Consider the following 22,696-nt stretch of genomic DNA (forward strand, 5'->3'; position numbering starts at 1 on the left):
GTTCACATTCTTCTTGAACTTTTAAGAGTCTGACTTAAGTGGACTTATCCAGAGGTGTCTGTTTTCAGGTTGTTTGAAGCACTTGGGTTTACAGGTGATGTAGTGGCGGTCTGACCTGAGATCTTGGGTGTTTCAAATAACTTCATAATCTCTAGGCTTCAATTTCAGCATGGTAATAACTGTGAAGGCTGGAACTGAAACAAGTTTTTATTTTCTCCTCATCGCTAAGTCCTCTTTAGAAAATTACATCATGTAACAGAGTAATAAGCAGATTGCTTTAACTAAGGTTTGTGATCATACTGTTAGTTTTCCGTTTGGGGTCTGTAGACCTTTCCAGACTGTCTTTCTAAAAAGTCTGTGGGGAAAAGAAGACTCGAGAAGTTAGTTTGTTCTTGTTAGGCTTGTATTAGCTATTTTAGAGCCTCAGCTTTTATAAGAAGAAGAAAAAATCTTAAATTTGGAGAAAAGTCTTCCAAGCAATTATATGACTTGTAGAGCTTGGAAATGGGATGTGTGGATAAATTAGTTTAAGCCAAACTTTTTACCCTTCCAGAAAAGTGTGAGCAAGTGGCACAACCCTTAAAAGGTAGGGAATAGTCCACCCCACAAATTGCAAAAAGGAATTTGGAGTAAGTCTCCCATGCTTTCAAATACCTGTTAGGTAGTTGCCACAGCACGCTTGCTGCAGTTTTGCCCTGCGCTATTTTGTGTTTGTAAGTTGAATTTAGTGAGTATTATTTAGATAGATGATTTCACTGTCACTTTGACCACAGAATTAAAATAGACTAAAAAGGTAAGAATACCAAAATCTGCTAATGCAGAATGATTCTTAGTAACTTCACTACTTCTTGTGTTTAATAGTTCTTAGATGTTCTATTAAATGACTGCTGCTAAGAGTAGCTGAAGCATGAAATTCAGTAGCAAAGGTGTTGATTTACTGTGCAGCTTTATATAACAGGCAGGCTATTTTAGCTCTGGCTCAGTGCAGCGATGGTGTGGTTTTGCTTTCAGGCTAGAGCCGTAGTGTTGCTGCCTGGGTTTAGAGGGTGAGCATGCATAAATTTACCGTTCAAGGTATAGAAGTACCCTGAGAATCTCAGTAGATGACTAGAAGAAAAACAAGCTGTTTATGGAAGTAATAAAATCATGCTGCTTTTGCCTTTAGAAGGCAACAGAAGTTTTAAGTTTTGTTGACGTGTGCTCATGTCTTAAAATGAGTATTCACTAAATAGAAGTATATTTTATTCAAGGAATAATGTTGGAAGTCAATAAAGGGCGAGCATTAGGCTGCAGCCTGTTGAGTTGCAGGGAAGAATCCAGCTGGACAAGAAATAAAATCGCAGAGATTAGTGTTGGAGTCTCATTACTTACATTCTGGAGCATTTACTTATAACTTGATGTGCGCTTCCTTGTTTGAGCACAGCAAGCTCGCAGTTCACATACCAGGTTCCTTATCTTCCCCTTGAGATTTCCCATGTCTGTTAAAATCCTCTCAATACAAGATTGTCATATGCCTTATTCTTAGTATTTTTGCCGTGCCCACCCCCCCAGCAGGTGTGCATACTACTTTTATTTGTTATATTGTTGATGCTCTTTCTGCCCTCTATACTCTCCTGTTTTCCTTTCTATGCAGGAAATCGTCTGGTCAGAAAAAAAAATTATAGAGTGGTTTTCAGAATCAAGTGTAATAAGTGGTTTACTGACTCCCTCTCTCAGTCTCACCCATAACATGAAAACAAATGTTACTACTTAATTTCACTTACTTTTTAAAGAAAAATGTACAGCACACTGTAAAGAATTTGTGGCACAGTATGTAGCAAAGTTATTAGTCTCCTTTTTGTTGTTTTTAAGTGAACTACTGGTGCAGGCTTTTAGAAGGAAATGAATTTCAAAACTGCTTGTGCATGCATTTTTAATACTGTATGAGATTAATCGCATCAGAGTTTGTTTTCTAGGTATTTGTCTTTCATTTTTTATTCTATGCTTACAGGAAGTTTTTCTACAGTACATCAGCTATCTGAATATTGATTCACATAGAACAAATCATCTATTGATTCACATAGACCAAGATTGTTGGGTTTGAGTGCATGTTTAAAGGATGCATTTTCCAGCCTGGCCATGTGGAAAGGCGACTTTCTTCTCGCTGGAGTTAAAATGGAGCTAGCTGCTTTTTCATTGTTGTCTTCTTCCTTAAATGTTACAAGTATGATAGACAGCAAACTCACATTTAAAGCTGTCTAGTATGTAACTCAACATCTTGCCATTAGTTGCTAGATAGTTAGGCTTCCTAAGTTTATAAGCTGCTGGACTTTAAAATGCTGTCTGCCAAGAAGTCGTTTGTCATAGAAGATTGTAGTTAGCCCATGAATCCAGTGTCACAAAGGAGGTACTTCAGCCTGAGAAACTATTTGGATATGACAAAAATCGGTTTACAGCTCAAAACACGTCACTGAAATTCATTGAGGAAGTGGATTTTGAGTACTTTCTTTAAAAAAAAAAAGCAAAACCTGAAAACTACATTAAATTAAAATTCTAATTTGCAATTGAAAATACTCTTAGACTTCAGTGTCTACTGTCCCAGCATGATTGTGTTAAAAAAAAAAAAAACAGTATTGTGACACTGCCATTTTTATATTCTAAATAAATACTCGTGTGCATGCACACAGAGCACACTTGCATACTTACATATACAAGGGAACTCTAAGTGTTGTGACTTAGAATCATAGAATAGTTTGGGTTGGAAGGCACCTTAAAGATCATCTAGTTCCAATCCCCTGCCATGGGCAGGGACACGTCCCACTAGATCACACTGCCCAAGGCACTATCCAACCTGGCCTTGAACATGTCCAAGGATGGAGTAGCCACAACTTCCCTGGGCAACCTGTGCCAGTGCCTCACCAGTCTTGTGGCAAGGAAATTCTTCCCTATGTCTAATGTAAATCTGCCCCTCTCCAGTTTATACCCATTGCCCCTAGTCCTGTCACCACAAGCCTTTGTGAACAGTCCCTCCCCAGCTTTCTTGTAGTGAAGTAAGTATTCAGTTCGTTACGTTGCTTCCACAGTGTCAGCTTTTCTTGCTGGCCGCCTTGAACAGTTTTCTTGTAAAAATCATGTAGGATGTCTTGTTGCTTGGCCTGATAATGATTTGCTACAAATGTTGGTCAATTCTTTTTGTCTTCTTCACAGGCAGGAAAACATGAAGCAATTGTAAAAAATGTACATGATCTCCTTGCAAAATTAGCTTGGGATTTCTCTCCTGAACAGCTTGATCATCTGTTTGATTGTTTTAAGGTAACTGTGCATGTTTGGACTGTATTCAGGAAATTAGTTGTGAAGTTGGATACAGTTTTGTGAGTCTTTCAAGCCCTACTTTCTATTTACAGGCAGTTTCCATGTGTTGAAAAGCTTAATGTGTGTAACAAGTTTGTAATATTTAATATTAGAAACGCTGGATTGTGCTATTCTTTGCTGATCATTCATTGTGAGGTTTTTTGATTTACTTCCTGTCTAAAGCAAAGACTAGTTATGCCAGTTTAATTTACAGTTTTGTTTTCTGATGTAAACATTTGGATAATGCACGTGTTGAGGCCTGCAGTACTGAAGTGTCATTTAGCAATCCTACAAATATTGAATTTTGCAAATGAAATATTTGTCTGAAGTACCTTTTTTTGCATTTGTTTCAAATTAAGTGTTGGTGGTTTAGTAAATGATACTTTTGTCTTAACATTAGAGTAGGCTTCATCAAGCTTACCAGGCATCGCTGTTTTCGATCTTTAAGTAGAGGAGATCAAGGACTTCCGTTCCCCTCTCACACAACTTCCTCTTTATCATGTAGTAATTTTTTCTCTGGTTATGTTGGGTAGAGAATGAAACAGTTTCTGCAAGATAATATTGGATATTTAAAAACATATAATGGTTGGATTTTAAATTGCAAAACAACTTGTTTCTGAAGGTTTGTTGTTCGTTGACTTTTTATGTACGCTAATACTGACATTTGTAGCTTCCAGTAGTGGTGCTATCCAGCTTGTTTTCCTATTTCACTGCTAGGACATGATCTGCTGTAGTAGAAAACGCAAGCCAGTTTTGTAGACTCAGCTTTCTGTTTATAGATATATGCATTATAGCCACATTTTGGCTTATGTGCAATTTGTGCTCCAGTTAATGGGGGGCTCCTAGCTTGGTAAATATGGGTTTAATGTTCTGTAATCTAGATACTGATCCACATGCTAAGGAATTCTACATGTAAACTGCTGCAAGTTGTGTCTGACCTTGAGAGATAGAAGTGAAGTAATGTTGTATTTGAAAGTTACTCAGAAAAAAGTTAGCTTAATGCAGAGGATGTTTGTTTCAGACCGATTCAGAAGCACCGGTGCTATTAAAATTTTACTTATTTAGTGACTATAAGTTATTTAAGAAATATTTTAAGTATAAGCAAAGGAATTTTGAGAAAACATTTGCAAGGAACAGCTGAGTCTGCTCTATTTGGACTGTTGGTGAAGTTGTCAGTGCTAATGTTAACTTCTACAAGCACCTCTATGATTTTGAAATGAAGACTTTTTTTTTTTTTAAGTCTCAAATACACTTTAGTCGTAAACATTAGAAGATCTGTTCAGTTGTGTCCAACTTATGTATGGATCTAATGTGTTACTTTTAATGGAAGAAATTAATGTGTAAGTTCATCAGTTGCATCAGTTTGTTGTTGCATCTTTTGTTAACGGTACAGGTTATGTATGGAATTTTTAAAAACAGAGACTGATTTTCGTATCAAATAAAATCTTTTCTTAGGCAAGTTGGACAAATGCAAGCAAGAAACAGCGTGAGAAACTACTTGAGTTAATTCGTCGTCTTGCAGAAGATGATAAGGACGGTGTGATGGCACACAAAGTGCTGAACCTCTTGTGGAATTTGGCTCATAGTGATGATGTTCCAGTTGATATCATGGACCAGGCCCTTAGTGCCCATATTAAAATCTTAGATTACAGCTGTTCACAGGTGAGTATTCTCGTATGTTCTGTCATGAAATCAGGCACAGTCAGTCTCCTTCCATCCCCCATGAAAGATCCAAGGGATTTGGTAATTTAACAGAAGTGTTCCTTAACAAAGATTAGTAGTATTCTACCAACATCCAGATATTTTAAAAATGTTACGGGACATATTTTAAATTACGTAATTTGTGCTTTAATTGAAGGGAGTCTGCTTGTCTTGTTGCAGTCAGTGAGGTACTGTACTGACTACATTGGAGGAGTTGGAAAAAAAAACACTGAAGTAAACAGGGGGAAAGGAAAAGCAGGCCCCTCCTGCCTTTGCTTTTTCCTGAGCTTGATTATACTAATATGTTTGGATGGATTTTTTTCCCAATAAGTCCTAATATGTCTAATATTGGAAGGGACGTAGCAAAGGACAGTAAAAACTATTACACACTCTTGTTTCTCATCCAAACTTCTGTGGAAGTCTGCCAGGATAATAATTTGTGGTGGTTCAAAATTAATCCATTATCTGTCTTGACAGCCATTGGCAGGCTTTGTTTCTTAGTTGTTAAGCAGTTCCTCATTGTTTCATTATATTTTATAGCAGTTTACTCTTGAGTACCAGTGAGCAGAAATAAAGGAAAGAAGGAAAAAAGCAAATTATTTAAACACTGATGATCCTATCTAGCTACAGGCTTTCTTAAATATGCAGTGAATGGTTGAATGTTTGAGGGCAGAGAGTTTGTAACACACTGATAGCTTCTGCCAACATGTAGTGTTGGTCAGATCTTTTTCTTAGATTTGTATGCTTCAGGACTCACTTGTTTTAGTATATGTGTGATTTACACATTCTGTTCGATCTTGGAAACAAAGTACGGGGATGATGGTAGTTTCTGCAATATACTTGATTGTGATTATAAACACTTGTTCTTTAAGGATCGAGATACACAAAAGGTCCAGTGGATAGATCGTTTTATAGAAGAGCTTCGCACAAATGATAAATGGGTCATTCCTGCGCTGAAACAAATTAGAGAAATTTGCAGTTTGTTTGGTGAAGCGCCACAAAACTTGAGGTAAGAATGGAATGCAGATAAAATTTTGTCTGTTAAAGGTTAAATGGGTTGGAATGAGGCAAATGCTAATTTTTTTTTTTTTACAAGAGGCAAAGCTTAAGTGAAATTATAACCTATGTTTGAAGATTTTCTTGAATTTGTTTTAATATTTGATATTTGTTTAATATTTGTTTTAATAAGTAGTCTCTCAAAATTCTGACACCTGGGTTCAGAAAGAGAGTGTTAACTCTTCAAACATACTTTTATTAATTTTTAGAGTGCTATCTGGGCTTGTTTTTCTGTTATCAGCAGACTTCCCTGCCTAGCAATGAGATTAGCTTAGAAAGTATAAATACGTGCATGTAAGTATGCATGCACATATATACATAAACACCAAGATACCCACTCATCCCTATTCTTTGTCAATAAATTAGCATGGGTCGTGTAGTTTATTTACTTTAAATCAAAAGTGACTTCTTTTTGGCAGGAATACTGATTCTCTGTCCTGAATGGAAGAGATTAGAAATGTGTTGTGTTTGTGTGGAGGGTGTTTTTTTGTGCGTGGTTTTGTTTGTTTGTTTGTTTGCTTTTAAAAGGAAGAGGAAAGAATGGGGGGGGGGGCAGAGGGGGGGGGGGCGCGAAAGCAAAGCCGGTATCCTCTTGAACTCACTAAAATATACGTGGTTATTTTCATTATTTTAAATGTCTTCTTGCTACAGAAATACCCGAGTTTTTCTGCTCCTAACGTCTTTTGGTATCCACATGAGAATTTTTACAAACTCCAGAAAAATGTTGTTTGCTTATCAGTGTTGCTTAATGGCTTTCGTTTAGTTCTTGTAAGTGGGTAAACTATTCAAATCGATGTTGCTGTCACAGTGTGCTTAGAAGAGGGATGAAGGCAGGGAAAATTGAAGAAAATAAGCCTTCAGTTTACACATTGCTCTCTTCTTACTGATATACTTTCAAGGAGTTGTGATAATATAGCATTCCTGGCTTTTGGAGGTATCTTTACACATTCAGTTTGCCCCATCTTTCTCAGTTTTCATGGCATTTTAATCTTTTACATTAATGATTGATTGAGATTTTTCCACCAAAGTTAAAAAGTTACCTGCTTATTAGCAGATAAGCCTGTGTCTTGGAGTCCCTAACCTTTTACTTGGTTATTCGTGGTACCTGTTCAAATTGGGTGCTTTTTAGCACAATGCCTTAACAAAGAGGCTTTGCTGTAAGTAATTATTGAAGTAGAGCTCATTTCAGGCACTAGTTAGCTTTCTGTTCTGAATTGATCTTGGGAGGAACCTACTTTATTTTGATTGTGGAAATTTAGATATTGTATATGTACAGTTAGATGGCTTGAGTATCTCTCCATATTATTATACACCAGATTTTAGCGAAGTCTGCATTACAGTATGTGGTAATTTTTATGTGGAATTTGAAAATGCATATGGTAGGAAAGTAAACTTTGAATTAAAGGTTTTAATCAAGGGACTTAAAGATCTCTTCCTGTCGAGAAGCCTTTGGTAGCAAGATATTGCTGAGGGGATATTTTTCAGTCAGATAGTATTGCTGCTGAGGTTACTGGGGAAACCCAATGAGTGAAAACATTGTTGTGAAGTAATTGATCGCTTCCCAGTCCTCTGAGTTTTCTGATAATGCTTAACATTGATACAGCTTGTAAATTGCAATGCATGTGTCTAATACCTGTTCCTATGAACTTCCCTTATCTGACTTAAAACTGTAATCCCTAGTATCTTTCTAGAATTTGGATCAAAACCACATTAAACCAAATGTTTGTGACAACTGCCTCAGAAGCATTCTACAGAGCTTTTTTTGTGTGACATTAACCTTATAATTTATATACTGCTCTTTTGGTGTGCTTCAGTTGATTGACAATTAAAAGTTTGATCCAGAATGACTAAGGTTGCTGATTTTTTTGGGGGGAAAAAAAGTGTGAATTATGTTATGCTATTCAAACCATAGAGATTCTTGAGGAAGAGGGTTTTAATTCTTGCTAGTTGCTCTTAACAGTTGAGCAAAGTGACAAATTGGCTGTACAATTGCTTTAGCAGAATTTAATTCCCTGACCTCCAAGAAATGCTACATGTTTTGGGAAGTTTTAGCCTAGACACAATTGCAACAGCATAAGAAAATAGTACTTATTTAGGTACAAGGATTCTTACAGGTTGGAGGATACTTATTAAGAAATAGTCAACTTTATTACTTAACATACTGACCTTTAGTGTATGGATTATGAATTAGTGTATGGAAAATGAATTATCTTCATTTTCCCTGTGTTGGCTGATGGAGGCAGAGCCGCCTTTAGACCAGTTTTGGACACTTAACTTGGACCCGTATCTACTCAAGCAGTATAAGATAGATCTCCTAAATTACTTGCCCGGAAGAATTAACTGAATGTTGAGAAGACCTTCTGTAAGAGTTTAGGGGTTTCATTGGTGCTTGAAGGCAACAGTGATGCTGGCTTCAAGTCACTTTTTAGCCTGGATTTGCTGGGCCGGTTTCCTGCTATTTGGACCTTAAATGTCTGCTTTTAGTGGTACATAGCATTTTTAGTCTAGTAGAAGAACTCTCTTCAAAAGCTGAGTTACATATGGAGTATTATGTTGGGCAAGTTATATGTGCAAATTAATACTTAAAAAAAATTTGTATTTAATTGTTTAGACTTTTGCCTTTGTCGCTTTGCCAGTATTTTTCTAGCAAGTAATCATGTATTCTAACTCTTAAATGTCCTTTTCAGTATTTATGAAGTCCTTAGGCACCAATTTCAAAAGGCTAATTTTTCTTTATATACATTGGCTTTTGTTATTGATTTAGTAGAAACACAATGAAAAGATAAGTTTTACTATTAACCGAGGAATATGAACAATTGAAGTTAGTAATAAAGGAATATGTCCTGGTGGCAACATCGTCATTTAGCCTAATGATGCTAACCTCAGATGCTTAAGGAATGATGGATATAGTTGGTTGTGGAGCTTGCTTTGGTTCTAGAAAGCATGCTACAGAGTCTTCTCAGATCAGCTTTTTTCTCTGCCTAAGAACAATTGTCTTGCCTTTGACTCCATGCTAGCAGTTGAGGAAAATAACGTCTTACTTGTTCCTCATAAATGCTATGAAACAACTTTAGTTCTTAAAATGATTCAGCTTTTAGAAGTAATTGCTAATGAAGACAAATCCACGTGCCAAATTTACCATTTGGACATGTGAGTGAGAAGGGAGAAAAGTAAAAAAAAGTCTAGCACAGAAGATTTTAGTTTTCTGCCAGTGAGGCTTTCCTTTTGTAATAATTTGGAAGATTTATATAAATGCATAAGATTATGAGTATATAAATATATGTCAGTAGCAGTTCAGCAAAATAGCCTGTCTTTCTGCTTGTTTCTTCAGTTGTTTCATCATATGTGCTTCCCAGATAGTCAGTGTTCATATATACTGTTATCCTTTGTAAATGCACTCTCCAGAGGTAATATCTTAGGTAGCCACTAAAACAGAGACATCAAATCCTTCACTGTTTTTGCTGCTGATTTATGCTGACCAAGGAGGGGTGAGCAGAGATGGGGTTAAGTGTAATTGAAAAGTGTTTCAAAGTGAAACCAGGATATTTTTTCTGGGTATATGAAGTCCTGTACATTTTCATCCTTCGTGCTTCCATCCATTTTGTTTTCTTTCTGACAGATGTCTGGGTCTCTTTTTTAAACACAGTTTGTGTTTTAAAGTGCCTCTTCCACACTGTTCTGGAAAGCTATGCTTGTTCTGAAACTTAATCATCTGAAGACCTCTGTGCTTAGCAGGCCAAATTCTGTAGATTGTGGATAACAAAATGGTTGGAAGTGTGTTGATTGCTTCTGATTTTAAAACTAGATTCACAGGGATATTTGGCTGAGTGAATGAATTTATCATTCGTTCCTATGTGTACAGTGAAGTGTGGTTATCAGCTGCAAGATGATTATCAGCTGATGCTGGAGCTGAGATTTCTTGCTTTCTCTGCTGTTCTCAAAAGATGTGATGATGCGGTAGAGTTCTATAGGTCACTCGGTATGGAGACCCCATTTCCTAGGAACTATGGGAGTTTCTACCTCTAATCCTTTCAGCTAATTCTGGGGTCTACTTTCTTAAGTGTTGAAGGAGAGTGGTTCTGGAATCGCATTTCTATTTCTTCAGGGCAGGCTTTGGGATCAGCTGAATAGCGATACAACAAGGAATGCCTCTCTTACTTTCTTCTTGTTGTTCATGTCGTGTCCCCCACCTTGCTTTTTTTTTTTTTTTTTTTCCTCCTCCTTTCTTTACTGTGGAAGAGCAGTGCAAGTCTGCGTTGTTTATGCAGCCAAGACCAGTGCTGTGATCTACAGAAGTTAAGACGTTTTGAGACTATTCTGCAGAGGTGATTGGCCTGCAGGTTCTATTATTTTAGTGTTCGTTCCATGTGGGGTTTGGACTCAAGCTCTGTTTTCTCTTGCAGTTTACTTTTGCAATCTAAATATGTCTAGATTTTTTTGAGCAGCATTTTTGGTCAGATCTTGATAATGAACTCATATTATCATATAATTATAAATTTAATCTATTAAGTTATCATATAATTATATATGTGGGGTGTTTATTTTCTTAAATTTTGGGAGTTTTCTTAGCCTGTATGCTCTGCATAACTCCACTTTTTTGTTGTACCAACATTCTTTCAGATAGATTTTGTTAGGAAAAAACAGTGAAGAGTTGTGCATTTTTTTTCCCAAGTATTGAAAGAGTTGGCATGATTGTAGTTTTAAGACCATGACCTTTTGTTTTGAAATTTGACCTGGTTCTACCTGATGTTTTAATATTAAATCTAGAAAAGAATATCAGTTGGATGAGGAAGAAACTATGGTTATGTGTATTGTAGTTATAATACAGGTGAGGGTCCCTACTATGCAGTTTGTGAGCAGGTATTTCCATTCCTGTCTTGCTGCAGATGTTCACTGCAGCATACCGAGCTGGTCAGATTGCTTTGGTATTTTTCATACATACTGTGATTGTGTAATCCTTGTTAATTAACTGCTTTTAATAACTGGTAAGAATTGTTGATGTGTTGGGAGAAAAAAGAAAGGCACTGTCAGCAGCTTAATCTGCGTTGTATTAGAGATCGTTTAGGAAAATTTGTTAATTGTATCAAAGACGAGTTTCTCAAGTGGATTTCTGAACTGTCAAAAGTTCTGTACTGTTACAAGTGCTGGTACAAGACTTCTCTGCTTTTCTTATAATGCTTGTATTTTAATTTCAGTCAAACTCAGCGAAGTCCCCATGTGTTTTACCGACATGACTTAATCAATCAGCTTCAGCACAATCATGCCCTAGTCACATTGGTTGCAGAAAATCTCTCTGCCTATATGGAAAGCATGAGACAGTATGCTAAAGGTAAGTTTGAAAATAAAAATGACCTCATAAATAGTGCAGGTGGAAACTCCAGTTGGAAATGGAGTTAAAAGGAAATTCTCATAATAAAATAACTATTGAGCTTGTTTGTATAATTTTTGAGCATCTATGGAGTTGATAGTCTTTCTGGTATCTGAATGGGAAAAAAAAACTTAAAATGCAAACATTTTGTTTCGCTGTTGAAAATGTGGCATTTCACAGCAGAACGTGGGGAGGTGGAAGTATCTGTTTATCTGATAAACATCATCTACTACTACTTAGACTGGGGCAGTTATTTTTGCAGAAAGTCCTAATAATAATAATAATAATAATAATAGTCTTGGATTTTGTCCCACTCCTAGTTTTGATTTTTTTGTGGGCTCCTTTGAGAACTTTTTTAATCACCTCTATTTGAAGGCACTTTTTGGAGTTGGTCGGAGAGAAGGACTTTTGACCACAGGGATACTGTTTCTTTTTACCATGCCAACTCCATTCCTGTTTAGTTGCTTTCTGACTGCACTTGCTACCAGCAGCACTTTGGCAGCACATCATGTTAGTGTTTACATATTTCAGGCTATACTCAGCCCCCAGCTGATGAGTTTAGGCTTCTATTCTGGAGTAGCTCTGAGTTAGAAGTAGGGAACTAAAGAATGATGGTCTAGAAAACTCCTTGTTACGCTGGACAACAGTATTTCATGTAGTGAATTAAGCCAACGGAAGCGAGAGGAGATTTGCTCCCTCCCACATCTACTGGCTGGAAATAGGGATTGCTCTACCCTGGCATCCTGACATCCTACCAGCCTTTCAGTTACATCTCAAAAATGACACAATGTGTTATTTACGAATTCATTGTAGAATGTTCAGAGAGAACAGGGTATTTGAACATTGCAAAGCGTGTCTCTGGGTCTTCCAGTGCTTAGGTGAGTTGCCTAGACACCTTTAATTTTGGAATTTGTTTGCTTTTGGAGTACTTGATAAAAGATATCCAAAATAAGTCCTTGAAGACGTTTTTGAAGAGTGGTTCTATATGAAGAGGATAGCTTGAGCTTGCTGTAGGTCAATGACATTTAAGCTAAATGTGTGTGATGCAGCTATATTTCTCTGTCTGGGAATACATGAGGGTGTTTGCCATAATTTAAATTCCTTAATTAAAGATAGCATTGCACTAATTAATGTTAAAATGCTTTGTTCTGTTTTCAAGCTGTAGTGTCTTAGCCTTAGTCTTTTTGGGGAAGGTGGAATAGAACAACTATTATTTCCTGTAACTTCTGTAAGCTGTTGGAGTTCTCTTAAATTTTGCTAAAGTGATGCAAAAATGCAGTTACATTTCTACTGAACCTCACATCTTGAATATATGGATAGTTTAGAATCTGATTTTATGATTCTGTCCGTCTGGGGTCTGGCTGCAGAGTTATGAAGGAAACAAACAACTGTTTTCTAATGCAGAGTTGTCTGTGTCCAAAAATAATCTGTGTGTCTTATTAACATATGGAATATTATTCATTAATTTCTGTTATTTTTAAAATCCAAAGGTCATTTTTGACAATATTGTTGACCTACCAAATTGTTGATGACTTTGGCAGAAAAATTAGGCTGTTGTCTTGCATAATTCTTTTCTTGTGCCAAAAACCACATCCCATTTCCCCTGCCCCTCCCTATCTAGAATGACTTGGTAAAGCACTGGTCGATAAGCATCTTCTGCATGATACGAATTGCAACTGTGCAAAGAGTTTAAACTGAATCTAATTACAAAAGAAGTTGTACTTTCCCGAGATGAAGCTACTGCAGAACTTTTAGTTGTTCACATCAGAGATCAAAACCAGATGAGCAGCAGTGTGGATTTTTTTATTAGATTCTTTATTACGTTATTAAGGACAGCGAGAAAATTTCTTGTGGTGTTCCATATACTGTACTAAGACTCTAAACACAGTTCCTGTGCAGCTTCTCCTTCAGTTTCAGTTTTATATACTATAAATATATAGAGCAGAATATATATATATATAATATATAATAATATATATAATATATATTATATATATATTATAAATATATATATATTTATATATATATTATATATATATATATATATATATATATATATAAATATTATAAATAGAGCAGAACATAGAGTGCTGTGAAGCTTGCCTTCCCTGCCTCCTGAGGGAGGGGGAAAGAGAGGGGGGAGGGCAGGGAAGGGAATAAATGAAAGAAGATTGTGATTATGAGGGCAGAAAGAAAGAACTGGACAGCTGTAGAATTAAGCTGAACTGGAGAAGGTGAATGAGGCAAAGGGAGAAAATATAAGACAAACATCCAAATAGGAGAGATCAAGAAAGTGCTGTAGGAAAAAAAAATCCAGTTGCCCCCAGATCTTTCTGGCACTTAATGCCACAATACAGTGTAATTCATCATTTTATACTATTATTCATTTTGAATTTGACATGTTTTTGTTTTCCTTGAAGGCCTCCATAGTTATGTTCTGTGATGGAGAACAGTATTTCTATTCTCCTTCTGCTCACTAATGCATATTCTTTTCTGTTATACTCCCTTTTTTAAGATTGCCTTATTAAGGTTAAAGGAAAGCCAGATCTCTGTTTCACAATTTTTCCCGTGATCTGTGACTTTCTTTTCTACTGAACTCAGCCTTTCCTCCAACTCTGCAAAGTCCTCTGTGAGATGAGATAACTGCTGTTTCATTGTATAGTCCTGGAGGAGGAGGTTTCATCTTTTTTAACCTGTCAAAGACCCTTTAGAAATTTTGAGACCATAACTAGCCAGTTCTTCTTTATCTTCTGCTTATCTAAAATAATAAAAAAATCCAAAGTATTACCAAATGTAATTATTTGTAGAAATCGTGCTGTATGATCTTCTGTGTGTTTATTACTAATTGTACTTAAATTTTCAACCAGTCATTTTTGACTTATAATTTCTCTGTTCTTTTTTTCTGCCTCTGTATGTAGAAAGAATTTTTAAGGACGTCAAACTCAGATTTGCTGTGGGATGCACAGTGTAGAAAATAAATCAGGCAAATGTAGATAGAAGCTGAGATGGAGAATATTTAGGGAGACTGAATTTTTTTCTAGTTCAGAGTTTTTCAGAATACTGAAGTACATACATATTGCCTTTGGGCAGCTGACTGGACTTTATTACTGGGATTCTTCTGTCGTTGCTGCTGTTGACACTTGTATCTGAATTAAGCTCTATTCAGGAAAAAAAAAAAGAAAAGGAACAGATAGTCCCTATAGTTAAAACAAACACAACCATGACCTCCTCACAACAAAACCAAATCAAACAAAAAAACCCCACCCAAACCACCTAACACTTGAAATAATTTAACTTCTCTGCAATATGCTTATCTACTGTAAATGTTTCTTCTGCTACACTCACAGCATATTTTTCAGGTTTTCTACTTCTGAAACTTAAATAATTTTTGTTCTGCTACTTTCATGTTAATTTTTTTCATATTTTTTCGCATTTCTTCTTTTGATACGTGCCCATTTGTGCTTATTAGAATTATAATTTAAATTTTCTGGTGAGCTGATGTCTACAAAACTGGAGACATAATGTTAACTACTAATCTTCTCTTTTCCCTTTTACATAATTTTAAGCCAATGTACCTTTTGCATTTGTGTATAGAGAGCAGTATTTAAGACAGTTGCTTTTCTCCTAATTTTGAAACATTGATGATGCACTTTAGCTGTTAGACTTGTTTGAGTTACCCCCTTTCCCCCCTGATCTTCAGTTCTGAATATGTTTTACCATGAGTCTGGATGGTGTCACGATACAGTGTCTCACAGCTGGGTCATCTTAGTTAAATGCAGTCCATATAACTTTGCAAATAATATATGTACCATTAATTAGTTTATAATGGAGCTGTGATAGAGAACATGTCATGAAGAAATATTACTACTACAGATCAAGGTGGTGCAAGTACAGCTGTAGATTGTATCTCTTTAAAAAAAAAAAAACAAAACCCAAACAAAACCGTACCAAAACCAAGTTCCTTTGAAGCAAACGGCTGGTTATTAAACTAAACATTTTGCTGGGATTTGGTAAAATACAGATATAACTTTGACTTCTTGCCTTACTTGCAGATTATTCAATTACTTCTGTTTCAAGCTTGTCAGTGTTGTCAAGTGTCAGTGTGCATCTGTTTTGTCCATTTGGAAACTTGCAGTACATAAAGTTGTATATTTTACTTCTCTAAGTGATGTCACGTACCTAGCTACTTAGAAAGGTGTTAAAGAACTGGAGTCATGATTCCATCTGCAGGGGAGAAACCCCTGAAAACTGAAATCTGAAATTTTTGAAAATATGCTCTGTATTGAAATTAAAGCACCCTCAGGAAAAAAAACAGAGGGAAATCTGAGCTATTTACTTGATGTACTTTTGACTGACTTCTGTCTTGAAACTGACTACTTGAAATAAGAATTCATCTGAATAAGTAGAACGCAGATTCTTAATTCTGCTGTAACGCTTACAATCTACTGAATGATGAGTACATGTATTTGTGCATAAATGTGTGTTGATTTGGCTGTAGCCCTGTATAATCTTTGCCTATACCTGTTTTAAGTTAGGATAAAATAAGAATTGTTAGCAGGCTGCTGAAAATGAATTTCATACACCGTACCAAAACTCTATTGTTGAGTGGTTTTAATTGTGTTCAGACTAACAAATCTTCAAATGTGACCTGTCTTTTAGCGTCAACATGTCCTTTCTGATAGGACTAATAAAACTTTTTATGTTTGCAGAGCATGGGGAATATGATCCTCAAACTGTAAGACCAGGAAGCAGATATAGTCATGTGCAGGAAGTACAAGAGCGACTTAATTTCTTACGGTTAGTTTTAACTTGATAATTTGTTTAACTTCTGTAAGAATAACTTGCATCATTTTGAAGGAAAGAACCTATCTTTTTCCCTTAACTAGTTTTAAGTTATGATGTTAACTTCTTTCAGAACACAAATGCAGAAACACACTTGAGTGGATTTGGTTTGGTTTCTTTTTGTTTGTTTCGTCTTTTCCCTAGAGGGCTTCTATGTATTGGTACATTCAAATAAAGCTTACTGGATTTTTTTCAGTCTTAAGCTCTCATTCTGCACTGTTATTTGTATGGGCTTTTTCTGTCTCTGTACAGAACCTAAATGGCTTTAATACAGTGTGCATGTGGATACAGTTACATATACACTGGGGTAGCTTAGCTGAAAATTTAATGAAATATTCCATGTAGGGACATGCCCACATGTCCTCACGTGTTGTACCACACCAGAGTTAAATCCATGATCACAAACTGATGCATGCTTGTCAGGCTCTGATGTTACGTTGTCAGTGCCAGAGCATTTTAAAGAGGTTGGAATAAAAAAAATTACTTGACTTTTGACCAGCTGCTTGAGTGAAATAAGAAAACGAAGGATCTTTTCTCATCACTGAGCTGCAGAATGTTGATGCTTTTTAAGCTCTGTCTCTCTTGGCTGTTTCATATTTGGTTTTAACCTTTCTTAGATAAGTAAAAATACAGGTGCTGTCAAGTTCTGAATTATTTTTACTTGGTTTTCTGAGATGGTTTTTGCTTTTACAAATTTTACCAAGAATTTTTATGAATTAAACTGAAGTGTTTAAACAGCTGTTCAATGAAATTTTATTATAGCATATGCATAGCAGTCTTAATTTATCACCCTTGCACATGAAAAATTGTAACTTCCTTTAATTTCAGTAGTTGGCAAGGTAAAGGAATGAGTGCAGTCCCATGGCTGTCAAATGTAGAATATGTAGGTAGTAATGTCTGAAAAGCGATGCCATAACTTTTAGCCCCAGATTTCTTTTAGAATGAAAAGCTTCTGAATCAGAAAAATTATTCTGAAGAACTTCAGTTATCGTTTGTTCTTAGTGAAACGGTTCTTAGTGCTAAATCTCAGTATTAAAGTTCTTAATAGTTCTTTAATAGTAATTTAACATAAATGAAAAAGTTATTTCAATAAAAGGAAAAATTTACAGTTCATTGACTTCTGCTTCAATACAGAATTGATGCTTTATTTTGTGATTTTGCTGAAGTGAGTGCTTAATCACTGAATGATTGCAGAAGTTATTTAATCTCTTGTGTTGTGACTTGACTTTTAACCTGAATAGTTTACAATGAGAGATGTGCATTTGTTTGTATATAATAGGTAAACCAGTGCTTGGTATTTTTGAGTAAAACATTTTTTGGTTAATTTTAGGTTTTTTTGTTTGGATTGATGGTTTTGATCCATTCAAATTTACTAAGAAATCGTGGGGCTAGTTATGAGTGGACTCAGAATGTAAATAATGTTTTCAGGTTGTACTTTTGATATATACATGTATAACTTATATAGTCATCTTTCTACTTGTACTTTTTTCTGAATTGTAACTGTAGATGTCTATTAGACAGTGCTGTTAATTGTCTCTTTGTTTTGCTCAAGATTTTTATTGAAGGATGGTCAGCTGTGGCTCTGTGCCCCTCAGGCGAAGCAAATATGGAAGTGTTTAGCTGAAAATGCGGTTTATCTTTGTGATCGCGAAGCCTGTTTTAAATGGTATTCCAAACTAATGGGGGATGAACCAGACTTAGACCCTGACATTAATAAGGACTTCTTTGAAAATAATGTGCTTCAGCTGGATCCTTCCCTATTAACAGAAAATGGAATGAAATGTTTTGAACGTTTCTTCAAAGCTGTGAACTGTCGAGAAGGAAAGCTAGTAGCAAAGAGACGAGCCTATATGATGGATGATCTGGAATTAATAGGATTAGACTACCTTTGGAGGGTGAGTTAATTGGAGGAAACATCTGAAATGCTAACTGCTAAGGGTTTCTCAGTTGCTTTTTGTATTTTTAGAAATGTCTGATTTACTGGTAGCAGATTGACATTACAGAAAGATGCTTTTTCAAACTAAATGCATGGATATTGACTCCACTATTCTCTAGCAAGTATGCAAGTTGGTAACTTTTCAGGCTGGTATTTAAAAGTTATTTAAAACATGAAGTGTATTTGTGTATGCACAAGATGAAAAATTTGTCTGTGCTCTTGAAGAACAAAAGTGAATTAACTGTAGTTTTCTTTCTCTTACACACACCTTAGAACTAAACTTTTGGTTTATGCACTTCATAAGCCAATTCATGTTATTTAAACAGGAGTGATTTTAGATGAAAAGACGTGATCACTGGTCTGATTCTTACTCTTTTATATCCACAGCTTTTTCCATAAGTGTGTTTATAGCTTTTCAGTGGGAAGACTGTAGCTTTCTGAAGCTTGCCAAATATGTTGGTGAAAATCTTCAATGTCTAATTTGATACTTAATTTTTCCAGAATATTACTAGCTTTCATGATTGGTATTAGAATCCACAGTAGCTCAGTGCGGTATGGTTGTTGTGGCTGTGTTTTGTAAAACATGCTGTACCTAAAGCATCAGTCTTCAGTGATTTTGGTAGTGGCTTGTTGAAGGGCTAGGTAGCTTAATCATAGTGATAACAGTTAAAACCAATGTAGATCACAGTTTTTATACAACTGAGTTTTCACACAGTGTTTGTATATGGAGTGCCCACATAATGCTAGCATGTTCTAGTTTTGGGAATCGACTTACTTGGATCTGCAGTGCTGTTCGACAGCATGATTGAACTCATGAAGCTTCAGCTCTGTGTCCTGCAGGGGTTGTCTGTGAGGGCTACTTTCAGACCTAATGGCTAGTAATTAAAATGTAGGTTATCAGGTTAGAAACGGAACTCATTTGCCAGTCCTCCTCGCACCCACTCACAGCTATTTAAATACTTCAAAATTCTGGTTTTAAATCTTTGGTAGTGTAGATTGTTCAGGCATCTGAAAAAAACAGTTGTCTTGTTCTCTGAAATGAGTGAAAATGGAACTGTAATGTGAAGATTAATACATAAGTACTACTCACGTTCTGTTTATAAAGCATTGGCTTTTTTTGCTAACCGAACTCCTTTAAACTAGCTCATTCTTAATTTTGACTCTTTAATGTAAATTGTATTGATTTTTGTAACTAAGCGTTTTAATCATTTTCACCTGAGAATAATTAGGCATCCTGTTATATCAATGTGTTTATGTAGTCATTTTGTTTTAAAATTTCGTACCAGAAAGTTCTAAAATGTTCTAATGCTTTTTTTTTTTTCATTCTGCTAGGTTGTGATTCAGGGAAATGATGACATCGCGAATAGAGCAATAGATCTTCTTAAAGAGATCTATACTAATCTTGGCCCAAGATTACAAGTTAATCAGGTAAAAAAACCAAGCAAAACAAACAAGCAACAAGAAAAACAGGAATATAATATGACAGGAAAACAGTGATAAAATTCAATTTGCTTATGTTTTTATACTTGAAAGCTTTGAAAACAGAATGGCTTTCATGGTTTGGAGAGTACGTCCTAAATCCAGCGATCAGGTTCTGGGCAGGTACAGAATTAAGAGTTTTTTTCTGATATTTGTAGACTGAACTTTGATGATTTTTTTTTTTTCACATTAAATTGATCTGATATATTTGCTCTTTCTACTCGGAAAACAGTTCATGTCTCATTTTTGAGACAACCTTCCAGTTGTTACTTATTGGTACTAGTATGTTCACTGGATGGGTGTGTTGAGTGTTTCACAAGCTAATTTTATCCCTTTTATGTCACATCCCTTAAAAGGTCACAGAGTTTCCATATAATGGTCAAGCTGAGCTCCAGCAAACTAGGTATTTTCTTGCAACCTTAATATTTGCTGGGAGCTGTGTTTCAGTGGACAGAGAGAAGAGATAATCAGTTTCTGAAAGGTCAGAGGAAGCGAACTGTTGGAATTTCACAAGTCTAGGGGGAATATTGTCTTGCAGACAATCTCCAGTTGGTAGCTTGCCAGTTGTATTTCTTAAAATTCTGGTTTTCATACTTGTCCTCAAAAACACTTTCATACCCTTCAGAGCTGCCAGTCTGCTAGATAACAGCACAGCTGCTCTAGGTGGTGCATTTACAGCCATTCAAGCTATATCTTACTGCAGTGGCAGATGAACTATGTGATTCTTTCTTGCTGTAGATCTGGCCTTACTTAAAGATACATAGATCTGACACTTCCAGTAACTGTTGGATTTACTTACTATGCACACCAGTGTTTTGTTTGGTGTGCTGGTAACTCCTCTGGTGCTAAGCAGCCTTTGAGAAAAGCAGCTATTGGACTGCTGTACTGCTGTGGCTATGATTGTTAAAGTTTCCATTGCAATGCCTGGAGACTTTGCAGAGTGTTTACAGGGATGCTATAGCTTATATGTCAGTCTGGGTCAGCAGCGAGGAGATGTTGGATATCAGGCAGAAAGAGGAGATTTGCTGCACCTGCCACTGTACTTAATCTAGCTCAAAATCCATTTCTGAATGTAGGAAAAGAGGGTATCTGGAACTGGATTATGAGATGTGGGGAGCAGGAATAGTTATTTTAGTGGTCTGTAAATGTTCTTTGTTCATTCTTAGTGCAAAGTAAGTTAATCTGTACCAGATTATCAGCTAGAGATTCTTTAGCATAGTCTGAGAAAATGAATAAGTGTCAGTTTAGTGTTCTCTGTGCAAACTTTCCCTTATCCTGTTTAATTGCAGGTTTGAACTGTAGTTATGGCTACAGATGACGTGCAGGGTTTTTGAAGTGCACATCAAATTAGAGCTATTTATCAATGGGTGTTTATTCTGAAGTGGAATAAAACAGCTTTATAGAGCAACTTACCTGGTTTTGTTTTGGGTTTCTTTTTACTTCTACCATTGGAGTATCCTTCTGAAAAGACAAGGCTTAATATTTCTTGTAATTGCACCGATTTTTTTAATGTTATTAGGTAGTGATTCATGAAGACTTCATTCAGTCCTGTTTTGATCGTCTGAAAGCCTCCTATGATACATTGTGTGTGTTGGATGGGGATAAAGACAGTATCAATTGTGCAAGGCAAGAAGCAATACGAATGGTGAGAGTGCTGACTGTTTTAAGAGAGTACATAAATGAATGTGACAGTGATTACCATGAAGAGAGAACTATTCTACCTATGTCAAGGTATGTGTGAAAATGCTCTACTGTGATTATAATTTCTGTTAACTAAAATATTACTGTCTTGTGACTTTTACATTCAAAAGGGCTTCTATTCAGGGAATGTGTCTACAGAGTTGAAAAATTCCATTTTCTCTGCTAGTTCATCTAATGTCTCATTTGTAATAAAAAGGAAAAAAAAAATTGAAATATTGGGAAAATGCATGGTTTTGTGAGAGGGACAGCAGACCTGAGAACAGACTTGTTTCTAGTGATTTGTTCTATAGCTAACACAACCTTGTGTTACTGTGTTTTCAATGTATTTCTTGTTCTCAGGTAATTTTTTTTCAAGGCAATCCCAGTCTTAAAGTTAACATGGGCAAACTTTTGTTTTTATTAGTCGTGTTATACAAAAAACATATTGTTAATGTGTATCTTAGTGTTCCATGTGTTTACAGAGAGGCTAATCTTATTTTGTGAGCTTAAAATTTATATTATCTCTAAGTGATGTATTCTGTGTAAGTTGCTCATAAAAAGCGGAAGAAGAGAACAGCACTTTGGAGTATATTTATTTTCTGTATACCTTCACTGCTCTTATACTTGTCCTTGAGTAAAAACTTAAGCCTTAACTCTTGGCTGCTCCTCCTTTAACTACCTTTCGTACAAAAAACCAGTAACACTTAAATCTAATGCTGTGTAGATAGTTTCACAAACAAAATACTTTATTTCCTGAGAGAGGAAAGCAGAACAGAAAACTGTTTAAATGTTCCTGTGTTAGTAGCTGCTGTCTGTGGAAGGAAGTCTCAAAAATACATAAGGAATACACTGAGGATGCTGTGGATTTATGATACAGCTAACATATTTTTAGACATGGTGGGGGTTTGTTGTCCTCTTATTTTAAATGCCTTTTTTTGTCAACGAAATTTAAGAGATTGCTGTTCCTTGATGATGTGTCAGTAATTTGCAGTGCCCCTACAGCATTTTTATTCTATATATTGACTGATTAGGACTAAGTAGTTTCTCTTGTTGATTGCAGGTGCATCTTTCTTACATGGGTTGCCTATTTGATTAGATTATCTTTTTCACAGTTCTTGTTAGCAAGGAGCTTTTATGAGGAATACTTGCTGTTTTATGTTGTATGGGAAGTGTTTATTTGGCTTATCTGGCCACATCTTTCCTAACGAGTTCCTTGCCATTGTGCGAAGTGTGATCACTGCTGGTGTGAAAATGTTTCCTCGATTTTTGACCTCTTTTGAATGTTAAAAAGTGTTTTATTTTTA

At 35.9% G+C, this 22,696-nt stretch overlaps 1 protein-coding gene across 2 annotated transcripts in view; it reads left to right on the plus strand.

Annotated features, from left to right (window-relative positions):
• USP9X (ubiquitin specific peptidase 9 X-linked) overlaps positions 1-22,696 on the plus strand; it is a 110,617-nt gene that overhangs the window by 41,359 nt on the left and 46,562 nt on the right. For both annotated transcript variants that reach the window (XM_054055648.1, XM_054055652.1), the window contains exons 11-18: positions 3,187-3,291; positions 4,786-4,992; positions 5,904-6,040; positions 11,283-11,416; positions 16,165-16,252; positions 17,850-18,192; positions 19,566-19,661; positions 21,232-21,443. In XM_054055648.1, coding sequence (XP_053911623.1) covers positions 3,187-3,291; positions 4,786-4,992; positions 5,904-6,040; positions 11,283-11,416; positions 16,165-16,252; positions 17,850-18,192; positions 19,566-19,661; positions 21,232-21,443 — 1,322 coding nt within the window. The remainder of the gene's footprint in view (positions 1-3,186; positions 3,292-4,785; positions 4,993-5,903; positions 6,041-11,282; positions 11,417-16,164; positions 16,253-17,849; positions 18,193-19,565; positions 19,662-21,231; positions 21,444-22,696) is intronic.

The sequence above is a fragment of the Cuculus canorus genome, chromosome 1, assembly GCF_017976375.1.
Source record: "Cuculus canorus isolate bCucCan1 chromosome 1, bCucCan1.pri, whole genome shotgun sequence".
Lineage (NCBI taxonomy): Eukaryota > Metazoa > Chordata > Aves > Cuculiformes > Cuculidae > Cuculus > Cuculus canorus.